Below are 14,050 nucleotides of genomic sequence, written 5' to 3' on the forward strand. Positions count from 1 at the left end.
CTTGCTGCACATATTTCAGAAGTTTATACATAGTCATAGTCTCCCAAATTTTATCAACCCACTGCTCTTTAGCTGGTTGCTTTTGAGACTTTGGCTACTGGGGACAGGGAGGTACTCTGGTTTTCTAATTGCACATGACCAAGAAAAGGGGAGGGGAAGACATGGCTCAGCAGTGCCCACATGTCTTCCTGTAACATGTAACTTGGGCCTGATGTCACAGGATTGGGAAGACCTTTTACCTTGGATGCCACTCCCAGTAGACTCCTAGTGCTATACTAGATGAACCAGTCATTTAACTCACTATCAGACAGTGTCATATATTCATATATGTTTCCTACAGCAGCTCTCAATCTTCATTACTGTCTATTGCCTCTCTTGGGAACCAGGAGTTCTATAATGCAAGTCCTAGCAAAACAAAAGTTTGAACTTTTTTTTAGGGCTTTTAATATTAAAGTCCTCTCACATTAATTGCTGTGACCTACATTATCAAGCATTACATAAGCAAGTCACCTTTTATTTGGTGAGCATCTTTCAGATCTAAAGCTCTCTATCCCTTGTTGATACTGTGATGGTGGGTGGCAGAAGAATTCTAAATTCTCCACCATATTTGGTGCTAGGAACTATAGGGTGCCCATGTATAGTACCATCAATGTGCATGTACCAACATTACTAGGTAGGAGAGAACTCTCAGAAAACAGAGAAGGTTTTCCCCAAATGTTCACTGAAACAGCTTGCAATTACCAACTAATTCCAAATCATGCCAGGAGGAGTACATCAGTCATATATAATGTTTCCTTAGCGATTATCAAGGCGCTGGGGTGAGATCACGCATATTTGTATCTGCAGTATCACATAGCTACACTACATTTCTACTGCATACTCAAATAAGGAAATTTGGTGTTATTACATTCTCAGTTTACCAAAGGTTTAAGCAACACAGATTTGAAATACTTGCTTTGCTTCCGATCATTTATTCACTGCCTATACCAAGTTTTCTTTAAAATAAAGTCACATAGAAGGGTTATTAACAGGGTGACCTACTTTGCAGGAGCAAGGATCCCTGCTAACATCAATGTTGGGAGTAGCAATGCTACAAATAGGTGTGACTTCTGTTATCATAATCAAAAAGAAATGCATACTTTGCAGTGGTAGATGAGTGTCCTGATTAAGCAACAAGATTCTAAACAACTGTCACAGATCCACCAAAAAAGTTAGTTTTGCTGGATATTACAAAACTAAGCCTACTCAGTCGAGTGGATAAGAATGCAGTCTATAGCCCAGTCTATTCTTTGAAATTGGGAATGGACTGCACCAGGCAGGACTGTGCTATTAAATGGAGAACTAAGCTACATACATCCCACAACAATAGCACTCGTTTGTTCTGAGGATGCAGGGAGTGAACAAGGAAAATGTGTGCAGAAGGGAAAGTGAAGAAGGAAAGTGTGTGCATGTATGCACATGCACCTCTAAAAATAATGGGGAAAAATCCAAGGCTACCAGCTTACTTCCCACCCAAAAGGATGCACAATTAAGTCAGATCTGTGCCTTTAAATGGAGAACAATCAGTCCTTACTGATCACACTTTCCCATCTTGGCTTGTGATATCCCACAGAATGACTACAAGTCATTCTTTATCCACTTAGTGACTGAGATTTTTGTATTCACATGCATTTACAAATCTCTCCATGGAGGCTTTGTTTTTAACTTTGCAAAACCTCGTCTTTTAATGAGAGCTTTGTTGCTAGGTTTCATCCCACTGGGAATCTGAATACCAGAGTTAGAACTCTTCACAGACCAGACAAACAAAAATAGAAAGCAATGGAAAACAGTGAAACTGGCATTTAATTAAAAGAGTGGCACATCTATACAAGTGCTAGTTATTGGTGTTTTATATTCCTCAGAACAAGATATTATAATTAATGTCTTAACAATACTCTAATCAATTAAAATTAGAATAGTCTCAGGTGATCAGGCATTACCCCTGCACCAGAGCACCCGCCCCCTAGGATATTGTGATCTTCAGCTTGGACAAGCTCCATTACGGGTAAGAGGTAGGAAGAGGCATAGGGGAAGAGGGAAGAGGGAAAAGGACTGCACCTCCACCAGCCATCAAAGGAGACATGGAGAATTGTCCCTGCTTCTCCTTTATGCCAGTGGCACCAATGAGCCCTTCAGCTACTGTTCAAATGAGTGTGGCAGGTACATGCCCACAATATTTGCCTGTTTTCATTCACTTGCCCCTGCCCCAGGTGCTGCCGCCACAGATGACTCCATTGGTAAGTCTTTTAAAAAGGGACACTGCTGCCCTGGTTGCCAACCTCACCAAGACAGGCAGGAGTAGCCAAAGGAGGTGGAACTGTAGGAGGCAGCAGGATGACACAGCCTGTCGTTCATCGCGAAGCAATGTGTGCCATGCCCAGCCGCCTCTTTGGCTCTGTCTGGGACCCAACTGCAGCTGCTCTTTGGGGATAGCGCGGTATCCCAATAACACATGAAGGTAGTCTAGTACAGGACATATTCACACTGCAGCTCTCTATTCAGTACTTGGAAATGCTCCTAGTCCTGGAGAGATGACCCTCAAGTTTCCCTACTACAGCATTAAGTCAGGGCAGAAGGTGATCCATAGACCACCTTTGACACTTAAAAGAATAAATAAAAAGAAAACCATTTCTTTCATGGATGCAATCCAGATCCATTAAAACCAATGTCAGTTCCTTCAGTGCGGTGGATTACATCTTATATCTGCATTTAAGATGTACATCTTTACAAACCTACACATGTGGCTTTATTTATTATGTGTTACAAATGTCAGTTTAGCTTTTGCTTTATCTACTCTGTAGCTGGAGGAACTGGGACACATTGTGAATGAAGAGGTTGCAACACAAAGTGTGTTCACTCAAATAAAGAAAACATGTCATGTTTTATCATACAGTTGAAGTTCTTTTTGAACACATGCAATTGAAGCCATATCAGATAAGTCCCTACTTCAGCTGCACACAGTGTGTGGCATGGCTGGCTGGGGAATGCTGGGAGTTGTAGGACGTTTTTCTGTCTAAATATGGATAGGACTGTGCCCTTAAAGTCTTTTTATCCTGCTCCTTGGTCAAAAGTGGCATACACACATTCAGTCAGACAAGACAGTCCCTGCCCACAAGCTTGCAATCTAAAAAGACATGACACACAAGGAAAGGGGAAGGGGAGGGAAAAGGAAAAAAAATAGTTTTTCAGTAGGACTGATGGAGGAGCAGTGGAGGAAGGAGGAGTCTTCAGGGCAAGGTCTTTCGGCAGGGCTGGTGGAATGGGCCCATTTCCCCTCTCATCTCACTCTGTGATCCACCCAATATGGAGGTGCTTGCCAACATACATGACTAAGCTGTTAGGGCTGTTGCTGTAACCCTGCCTACTTTGAAGTGTAGGCTCTTTAATTACACACATGCATGTGGGATATGCTTGCATCACACATCACGCTGAGCCAATCAACAACCACAAATGCACGACATGGTTTTACTTGCCCCAGTGCTTTCCCTAGAGCTCCAACCCTTCTCGAACCTTCTATTCTTATGCCTCACTTATTCCCAAGATGATGGCGTGTAGAAGAACAAAAAATATCGAGCAGCCATCCCCAACATGATACCCTCCAAATGTTTTGGACTTTGACTCCCATCAAGAGCAAGCCAGCACGGCTAATGATCAAGACTTCTGGGAGTTGTAGTCCAAAACATCCAGAGGGCACCGGATGAAGGCTGACACAGAGCATATAGACATGTAGAGTAAAAAATAAGTACTGAACTTAGACAAATCCAAATTAAGGCTTATATTAAACAAATGGCAACGTACAATACTGTACACCCAGCTGTTTTAGGCTCCTCTGCTTTGCTCTTACAAATCTATTAATTTAATAGCACATTAATAAAAGGTAAAGAAGAGTTGCGATATTACAATGCAACTAGTATGTTGTTTTCTGTTTCCATAAAAACACAAGGATTTACACATTGTAAATCCTCAAGTTCTTAGGGAAATAACGATCAGCGTGTGTAGATTCTAAATCACATGGACAGTCCACACAAGTACAGCAGGCTCCATGTTGCAGTTCAGCCCCAATGCACGGTGGGACGTGGGGCCAGGCTATCAGGAACACAAGGGAAGAGGGCAATGATTACATCCCTGCTCTATCCGCTCCTGCAGTGGGGAATGTGTGAGGGGTAATTCCCAAATAGGGCTACAGTATTCTAAGAGCCATGACTAACAAGGCACAAAAAAAACTATGTGGAGAAAAATTAATGGCACTACAGTTCTAAAAGATTCCAGAAGCAGCTTTATTAGACACTCAAATACTGCACTCCAGGTGGACAACTCCTAGCGCTATCTATCAGAGACACAGTGTGCGGTGATTCAGTTCCCCCCCCCTGCCCCTTAACAGATTTTATTTGGTGAGAAAAAAGATGGAAGCAGTGGTGGGAAAACACAGGAGGATAACAAATGAAAGGCAGCATTGTCTGGATCCCCCATAAAATTCCATGAATGAGACATAATTAGCCTTGTCTGGAAACACCTTCAGCTGGAGGGGCTGTAGTTTGATGGACCCTGCTTTGCATGCAGAAAGTCTCTGCTTCAATCCCTGGCATCTTGAGGTAGGGCTATGAAAGAAACCTGTCTGAAACCCTGGAGAGCCACTGCCAGTCAGTGTTGACTATGCTGGGCTAGATGGACCCACAGTCTGACACAGTAAAAGGCTGCTTCCTATGTTCCTACGGAAGCACCCACCAACTGAGGAAGTAAAAGTATTTAAATGCAAGTACATTCAGCAGCGGATCAGCACAGGAGTTTAATATAAAACCAGGAGTGCACAGAACTTGCAATAGAATGGTATTTGTTGTTGTTTATTCGGTCAGTCGCTTCCAAGTCTTCGTGACTTCATGGACCAGCCCACGCCAGAGCTACCTGTCGGCCGTCGCCACCCCCAGCTCCCCCAAGGTTGAGTCCGTCACCTCCAGAATATCATCCATCCATCTTGCCCTTGGTCGGCCCCTTCCATTGGTTTCCATTTGGGGTCACTCACACCAACTCCTGCCTGATTGGTTCCTGTTACAGTTAATCAAGTAAATGCAACAGAATCCCAGCTGCTGATTCCCTGTCCCACATTATCAGCCACTTGCAGTTCACTTGGCATAGGGAAGCCCAATTAAATCTATGCCAAAGGAAGTTTGGCATAGGTGTTCCCTTAACAAAGGTGTTAAGAGGACTATATTCCATTGTCACAGCTATAGGCAATAGAGTCTACTGTCTATACAGCATGCAGTGTCTGCCAAATTCACCAAACAGAACACAAACTCATATAGCTACATTTTTGTTTGGCATAGGTGTTCCCTTAATAAAGGTATTAAGAGGACTATATTCCATTGTCACAGTTATAGGCAATAGAGTCCCTTAACTTTGTCCCTTAACAAAGGAATTCAAACGGTAATATGGAATTTGCAGAGAGCACATGAGTATCTGAAACAATCTTACGTGTGTTTGTGCATGTGCGTATGTGTTTCAAACCATATGGGACCACAGAAAAAATCTAGAAAGAGAAGAGCTGATGGAATTATGTGGGTAGTATGAGCGCCTGACCTATCTCCTTAATAAGAGTGGAAGATGGTGCCATCTGCTTTGACTGTCCCTCACTGGAGCATCCTTTCGTTCAAAGGATAACAGAATTAAGTTCTCTTGATGTTTGTTGGGGGGGGGGACACCGCGTGGGGAAGGAATTCCGTTTCTGGGGAGAGGGAGAGAGAGCATCTGCTGCTCATTCTTGGGGGGCAAGAGGTGAGCGAGAGGACAAGGACCCCCTGGGTTAAGTCAGTGATCGCCTTCCTCCAGGAGTGCCCCTCTTCGCCGCCCTCCCAAGCTCCGGCGGAACGGGGAGAGCAAGCCCCGCGCTCCTTGGTCAGGACGAGGAGGCGGACGCGCCGCTCACCTTCATGCCGGCGCTCCCTGGTTCCCCAGCCGCAGCTCAAGAGGACTGGTGGCTTGCTCAGGAGGAGGAGGAGGACCACGGGCAGCAGCAGCAGCACAAGGTCGCAACGAGCTGCCCAGCCTTTTCCCGCCGCCGGCTCCTCCCTCCTCTGGTTGTAAACACGGAGTAAGGGAAGGACGACGAAGGCGGCGACTCGGCGCCATGGCGACCCAAGCCGGAAGAGGAGTGAGCGAGTGGGTCAGGAATGCCTCTGGTGGTCGCCATCTTCGCAGGGTAGAGCAGAGGACTTTCTGGAGCGGGGAGAGGCGCCCGCGGGGAGAAGGCTCCTGGGTTACGACCGCGCGGTAGCCAGAAAATGAGCAAAAGCAAGTTTTCCCCATCGCTGCATCTCCACGCCAGGGAATAAACACGCTGTTGTTTGTTTTTGTTTCGAAAATAAACCAATATGTAATATTCTCTATGCTCATTAGCTTAACCTTGAGCATACAGAAAACGAGACTAGCGTCTCCAGCATGACAAAAATATCAGAAGTTTTGAGCATATATGTGGGAAGCGGCACATATTCATATGTCTGCATCTAAACTTTTGATATGTGTGATTCCACAGAATATGCCTCAGGTCATTGAGCTGCTGCTGGTACATTATGAGGCTGTGACTAGCAGATCTGAGCCTAGTATTAGATAGATAGGCGGACAGACAGACATCCCCTGCGCTCTTGAAAATTGGACAAGCATATCTTGCAGCTTGCCCAACACACCGCTAGAGCGCAACAGGAGACTATGATTTAGGTTGTTACATGAACCACAAGAGAGTCAGTTTCATGGGGGCAACCTGAGTAGGAGACCAAACGCCAGGCTGTTTTAAAAAAAAATTCTTTACATAATTTATATCCTACACCTTCAATGTCTGTTCCCAGGGCAGCTAACAAAGTAGTAAGAAACAATCAGATACAATTTAAAAATAGAAAACAACAACAAGGCATACAAACTAATATGCAACAGCAACAATCCATTCGAATAACCACTAAAATCAAAACTGTGCTGAGTTACAAATGCTAACTAACATTAACAGTTCTTAAAAGCCTGAGGGAAAACAGGTGTTTGGGTCCTAAGTCTTTTGGTCACAATCCTATGCATGTTTAGACAGAAAAAAGTCCTACAAATCCCAGCTTGCCCCAGCAATGTTTAAACATGCATAGGACTGTATCCTTAGGGTGTTAAATGGTTAAGACCAACATTTTGAATTGTTTCAATACAGTGAGCTCCCTTCACACATCGCTCATGTGAAGGATTATCACCTGATTGAAAGGGGCTGTGGGACCACTCCTCTGACTTAGTGGATAAAGTAGCAGTTACAGGTACTCTGGGGGAAAGTGACCGTGTTGTACTTCAGTTCTTGGTTCTAAGGGAAGCAAAAGCCGAGTGTAGTCAAACACGTACCCTGGCTTTTAGGAAAGCTGATTTTAATAAACTCAGAACAATGATAAGTAAGGTCCCATGGCAAGCGACTCTAATGAGAAAAGGAGTCCAAAATGGGTGGGAGCTTTTAAAAAAGGAAATTCTCAAGGCACAATTACAAACAATTCCAACAAGAGGAAAAGGAGGAAGACAACAGAAGAAGCCAATGTGGCTTCACAAAAAGCTTAAAAATTACTGGAAAACAAAAAAGGACACATATAGGAAGTGGAAAGAAGGCCAAGCAACAAAGGAAGAGTACAGGCAGGTAGCACGGAATTGCAGGGATGGTGTCAGGAAGGCTAAAGCTGAGAACGAGCTGAGGTTAGCGAGGGATGCTAAAAACAACAAGAAGGCTTTCTTCAGCTACATGCATAGTAAAAGGCAGAGGAAAGAAATTGTTGTTCAGCTATTAAATAAGGATGGCAAAACGATAACAGATGACAAAGAAAAGGCAGAAGGGCTCAATTCCTACTTAGGCTCAGTCTTCTCCCAAAAGAGGGTCTATGACCCCCCTGGCAAAGGTGAAGTACAGGCTGAAGGGGCAGGATTGCAGCTTGAGATGGATAGGCATATGGTCAAGGAACACCTAATTACTTTGAATGAGTTCAGATTAGGGATGGCAGAGAATTCCGCCACGGATTTCAGTGAGGCCGAATGCACTGGCATTCGGCCCCCCAAAACCCGTGGCAGAATGGTCTCCCACCCCCCGCCACCCCACGGAATCTCCCCGGAACGAAACTTACTTGCGGTGGTGGCGGCAGCAGCTGGTCTTTTGGCCAGCTGCTGCGGCCGCCATTTGTGTCCTGCCAAGCTGCCATGATAGGCTACGTAAGTATTTATGTAGCCTATCACGGCAAAGAGCAGGGACGCAAATGGCTATTTACATAGCCTATCATGGCAGCCTGGCCAGAACTCCGGCTGTGGACGGTCCTGGCCGGAGGCTCTGCGGAGCTGCCATGGAGCTAAGCCGGCCAGGGAGGATTCCGGGGGGAGGGACAGAGCACCTCCCCCCCCCCAAATCACACCTGTGAAAAGGTAAGTGACTTTCGTACATCCCTAGTTCAGATCTCCAGGGCCAGATGAACTGCACCCTAGAGTAATAAAGGAACTGGCAGAAGAACTCTCAGAACCGCTGTCTATTCTCTTTGAGAAATCATGGAGGACGGGTAGGGATGGCAGAGAATTCTGCCACGGATCACGGTGAGGCTGAATGCCAGTGCATTCGGCCCCCCAAACTCCGTGGCAGAACGGCCTGCCGCCCCCGTGGATCCCCCCCGGGATGAGACTCACCAGGGGCGCATCATCTGGGCGGCGGCAGCTGCACCGGCTGGTCTTCCGACCGGCTGCCGCCGCCACTGCCATTTCCACTCTTGTAAAAAAAAGAAAAGAAAAAGAAAGACGTGATAGGCTACGTAAAGATTTATGTAGCCTATCATGACTAGGTTTTAAAAAAAAACAACAACGTGATAGGCTATGTAAATCTTTACGTAGCCTATCATGGCTGGGTGGGTTAAAAACAAAACAAAACCGCGTACGCAAGTGGCGGCTACGGCCGCTGCCATTTGCATTCCTTATTTTTGCCCTCTTAATCTACGTAAATATTTACATAGACTATGACGGCGAAAATAAAGGGGAACGCAAATAGCGCCCGCTACTCTATTTGCATTCCCCTTTATTTTCGCCGTCATAGTCTATGTAAATATTTACGTAGATTAAGAGGGCAAAAATAAGGAACGCAAATGGCGGTGGCCATAGCCACCGCCATTTGCATACGCGGTTTTTTTGTTTTACCCAGAGCCCTCCGCAGCTGGAAATCCAGCTGTGGATGGGTCTGGCCTGGCTGGGCCTGGCCGGCTGCTCCGCAGAGCTGCCGCGGAGCACAGCCGGCCGTGGAGGATTCCAGGGGGAAGGAACAGAGCGCCTCCCCCCGGTGAGGATTCCGGGGGGAGGGATGGAACGCCTCCCCCCCCACCATCAACATAATCCGCGAACAGGTAGGTGACTTTCGTACATCCCTAAGGACGGGTGAAGTGCCAGATGACTGGAGGAGGGCTAATGTTGTCCCTGTCTTCAAAAAGGGTAAAAAGGAGGAACCTGGGAACTACAGGCCAGTCAGTCTGACATCAGTCCCTGGGAAAATTCTGGAGCAGATGATAAAGCAATTCATCTGTAAGCACCTTGAAAACAATGCAGTGATTACTCAAAGCCAACATGGATTTGTCAAGAACAAATCCTGCCAGATGAATCTGATCTCATTTTTTGATCAAGTAACCTCCCTTGTGAAGCTGAGGTTGATCGGTTCTATGAAGACCTACAAAACCTTCTAGAACTAACACCAAAAAAAGATGTCCTCTTCATCATAGGGGATTGGAATGCTAAAGTAGGAAGTCAAGAAATCACCGGGATAACAGGCAGGCATGGCCTTGGTGTACAAAATGAAGCAGGACAAAAGCTAATAGAGTTTTGCCAAGAGAACATGCTGATCATAGCAAACACTCTTTTCCAGCAGCACAAGAGGCGACTCTACACATGGACGTCACCAGATGGTCAATATCGAAATCAGATTGATTATGTCCTTTGCAGCCAAAGATGGAGAAGCTCCATACAGTCAGTAAAAACAAGACCTGGAGCTGACTGTGGCTCAGATCATAAGCTGCTTCTTGCAAAATTTCGGCTTAAATTGAAGAACGTCGGGAAAACCACTAAACCGTTCAGGTATGACCTAAATCATATCCCTGATGAATATACAGTGGAGGTGAGGAATAGATTTCAGGGATTAGACCTGATAGACAGAGTGCCTGAGGAACTATGGATGGAGGTCCGTAACATTGTTCAGGAGGCAGCAACGAAATCCATCCCAAAGAAAAAGAAATGCAAGAAAGCCAAGTGGCTGTCTGATGAGGCTTTACAAGTAGCTCACGAAAGAAGGGAAGCGAAAAGCAAGGGAGAAAGGGGAAGTTATACCCAACTGAATGCAGAGTTCCAGAGAATAGCAAGGAGAGACAAGAAGGCCTTCTTCAATGAACAATGCAAAGAAATCGAGGAAAACAACAGAATGGGAAAGATTAGAGATCTCTTCAAGAAAATTGGAGATCTCAAGGGAACGTTTTGTGCAAAGACGGGCATGATAAAGGACAAAGAAGGCAGGGACCTAACAGAAGCAGATGAGATTAAGAAGAGGTGGCAAGAATACACAGAAGAACTATACAGGAAAGATCTGAATGTCCCTGATAGCCATGATAGTGCGGTCACTGAACTTGAGCCGGACATCCTCGAGAGTGAAGTCAAGTGGGCCTTAGGAAGCATTAGTAACAACAAAGCTAGCGGAGATGACAGTATTCCAGCCGAGCTATTTCAAATCCTAAAAGATGATGCTGTTAAAGTGCTGCATTCAATATGCCAACAAATCTGGAACACTCAACAGTGGCCACAAGACTGGAAAAGGTCAGTTTACATTCCAATTCCAAAGAAGGGCAACGCCAAAGAGTGTTCAAACTACCGCACAATTGCACTCATTTCACATGCCAGCAAGGTGATGCTCAAAATCCTACAAGCTAGGCTTCAGCAGTATGCGAACCGAGAACTACCGGAAGTACAAGCTGGGTATAGAAGAGGCAGAGGAACTAGAGATCAAATCGCCAACATTCGCTGCATCATGGAGAAAGCAAGAGAATTCCAGAAAAACGTCTATTTCTGCTTCATTGACTACGCTAAAGCCTTTGATTGTGTGGATCACAACAAACTGTGGCAAATTCTTAAAGTGATGGGAGTACCAGACCACCTTACCTGTCTCCTGAGAAACCTGTACGAGGGTCAAGAAGCAACAGTAAGAACCAGAAATGGAACAACCGATTGGTTCAAAATTGGGAAAGGAGTATGACAAGGCTGCATATTGTCACCCTGCTTATTTAACTTATATGCAGAGTACATCATGAGAAATGCCGGGTTGGATGAATCAGAGGTCGGAATTAAGATTGCTGGGAGAATTATCAATAACCTCCGATATGCAGACGATACCACCCTAATGGCAGAAAGCGAAGAGGATCTCAAGAGCCTCTTGTTGAGGGTGAAAGAGGAGAGTTTAAAAGCTGGTTTGAAACTCAACATTAAAAAAACAAAGATCATGGCATCTGGCCCCATCACTTCCTGGCATATAGAAGGGGAAGAAATGGAAGCAGTGACAGATTTTACTTTCTTGGGCTCCAAGATCACCGCAGACGGTGACTGTAGCCATGAAATTAAAAGACGCTTGCTCCTTGGGAGGAAAGCTGTGGCAAACCTAGACAGCATAGTAAGAAGCAGAGACATCACCTTGCCGACAAAGGTCCGTCTAATCAAAGCTATGGTTTTCCCAGTAGTAATGTATGGCTGTGAGAGCTGAACTATAAGGAAGGCTGAGCGCCGAAGAATTGATGCTTTTGAACTGTGGTGCTGGAGAAGACTCTTACGAGTCCCCTGGACTGCAAGGAGGTCAAATCAGTCCATCCTAAAGGAAATCAACCCTGAGTGCTCATTGGAAGGACAGATAATGAAGCTGAAGCTCCAATATTTTGGCCACCTAATGCGAAGAGAAAACTCCCTGGAAAAGACCCTGATGCTGGGAAAGACTGAAGGCAAAAGGAGAAGGGGACGGCAGAGGATGAGATGGCTAGATAGCATCACGGATGCAATGAATATGAACTTGAGCACGCTCCGGGAGAGAGCGCAGGACAGGAAGGCCTGGCGTGCTCTGGTCCATGGGGTCACGAAGAGTCGGACACGACTGAACAACAACAACAACAACAACCTCCCTTGTGGACTGTGGGAATGCTGTAGACATAATATACTTCAACTTCAGCAAAGCTTTCGACAAAGTGCTCCATGATATCCTGATGAGCAAACTAGCTCAAAGTGGGCTAGATGAAACAACGATCCGGTAGATCCACAGTTGGCTACAGAATCAGACTCAAAGAGTGCTTATCAGTGGGATCTTCTCAAAATGGGGAGAGGTAACGAGCGGGGTACTGCAGGGTTCAGTCCTGGGCCCAGTGCTCTTCAACATTTGTATTAATGACTTGGAGGAGGAGGTGCAGGGAATGCTGATCAAATTTGCAGATGACACAACATTGGGTGGGATAGCTACTACTTTGGAAGACAGAAACAAAATTCAAAGTGATCTTGATAGCCTGGAGCGCTAGGCAGAAAACAACAGAATGACATTTAACAGGGATAAATGCCAAGTTCTGCACCCAGGGAAAAAAACCAAATGCACAGTTACAAGATGGGGGATACATGGCTCAACAACACTACAAGCGAGAAAGATCTTGGAATTGTTGTCGATCACAAGCTGAATATGAGCCAACAATGTGATGTGGCTGCAAAAAAGGCAAATGCCATTTTGAGCTGCATTAATAGAAGCATAGCTTCCAAATCCCAGGAAGTACTAGTTCCCCTCTACTCAGTACTGGTTAGGCCTCATCTGGAGTACTGTGTCCAGTTCTGGGGACCATACTTTAAGAAGGATGCAGACAAACTGGGGAGGGTTCAAAGGAGGGCAACAAAGATGATCAGGGGACTGGAAACAAAGCCCTATGAAGAGAGACTGAAAGAACTGGGCATGTTTAGCCTTGAGAAGAGAAGACTGAGGGGAGAGATGATAGCGCTCTTCAAGTACTTGAAAGGTTGTTCCAGAGAGGAAAGCCAGGATCTCTTCTTGATCATCCCAGAGTGCAGGACACGGAATAATGGGCTCAAGTTACAGGAAGCCATATTCCGGCTGAACATCAGGAAAAGCTTCCTGACTGTTAGAGCAATATGACAATGGAACCAATTCCCTAGGGAGGTGGTGGGCTCTCCCACACTGGAGGCGTTCAAGACGAGGCTGGACAGCCATCTGTCAGGGATGCTCTGACTTGGATTCCTGCATTGAGCAGGCGGTTGGACTCGATGGCCTTATAGGCCCCTTCCAACCCTACTATTCTATGATTCTATGACCCTGCCTTCTCCTGGCAGGGCTCTTCCTGGCCCTGCCTTCTGTCTGCACACTAGCATGGTCATCTGCAGCAGGAAAGATGTTGTGCATAGATCTGTACACTTATAAGTTTCCCCAGGTCCTGGAACCCTGCACAATCATGGTTCCAAGATTTGGGGAAGCCTACACATGTCATGGTCTGCGTGCATAGACTTCCCCACTTCAGATGTCCATGGTAAGGTATGGACGAGGGAGTGGGACTGGGTGGAGCTATGTGTTCCCGGGGTGGAGCCAGAGGCACAGTCTTGCAGTCTCTTTAATCATGTGGTACTCCTTCATATGAGTAACATGGAAAGGGGGCTATGATCAGTCCCTGTTAACAATGTAGCTAAAGTGTTTTTGGCTAGCTCTAGTTTCTGAACTGTCTTCAATGGCAGCCCCATATAAAGCACATTGCCATAGTCTAGAAGTTACCAGAGCACAGGAAGCTGGCCAGACTATCTCTGTTCAGGAGGGATCACAGTTATTAGTATTAATAGTATCATTAGCAATATAGCTATATACCACTGCTCATTCAACAAATCCTGAAACTGCCATATCAGCCTACTTCTCAGTTATCATAAAAAACTGAACCCTTGAACTGCTTGTAAGGTTGCAATTTTTGGTGGCCAGTAACCTTTTTCT

The 14,050-nt window shown here is 45.7% G+C and overlaps 1 protein-coding gene across 1 annotated transcript in view; it reads right to left on the reverse strand.

Moving 5' to 3' along the window:
- The window catches only part of LOC146357540 (transmembrane protein 263-like), a 442,313-nt gene extending 436,215 nt beyond the window's left edge, over positions 1-6,098 (reverse strand). Inside the window, exon 1 of the mRNA XM_084827740.1 lies at positions 5,960-6,098. Coding sequence (XP_084683866.1) covers positions 5,960-5,965 — 6 coding nt within the window. The 5' untranslated portion in view covers positions 5,966-6,098. The remainder of the gene's footprint in view (positions 1-5,959) is intronic.
- Between the last annotated feature and the right edge of the window lie 7,952 nt (positions 6,099-14,050).

Source organism: Heloderma suspectum, chromosome 1 (assembly GCF_057233095.1).
Source record: "Heloderma suspectum isolate Gila_16-S chromosome 1, 16-S_ref, whole genome shotgun sequence".
Taxonomy (NCBI): Eukaryota; Metazoa; Chordata; class Lepidosauria; order Squamata; family Helodermatidae; genus Heloderma; species Heloderma suspectum.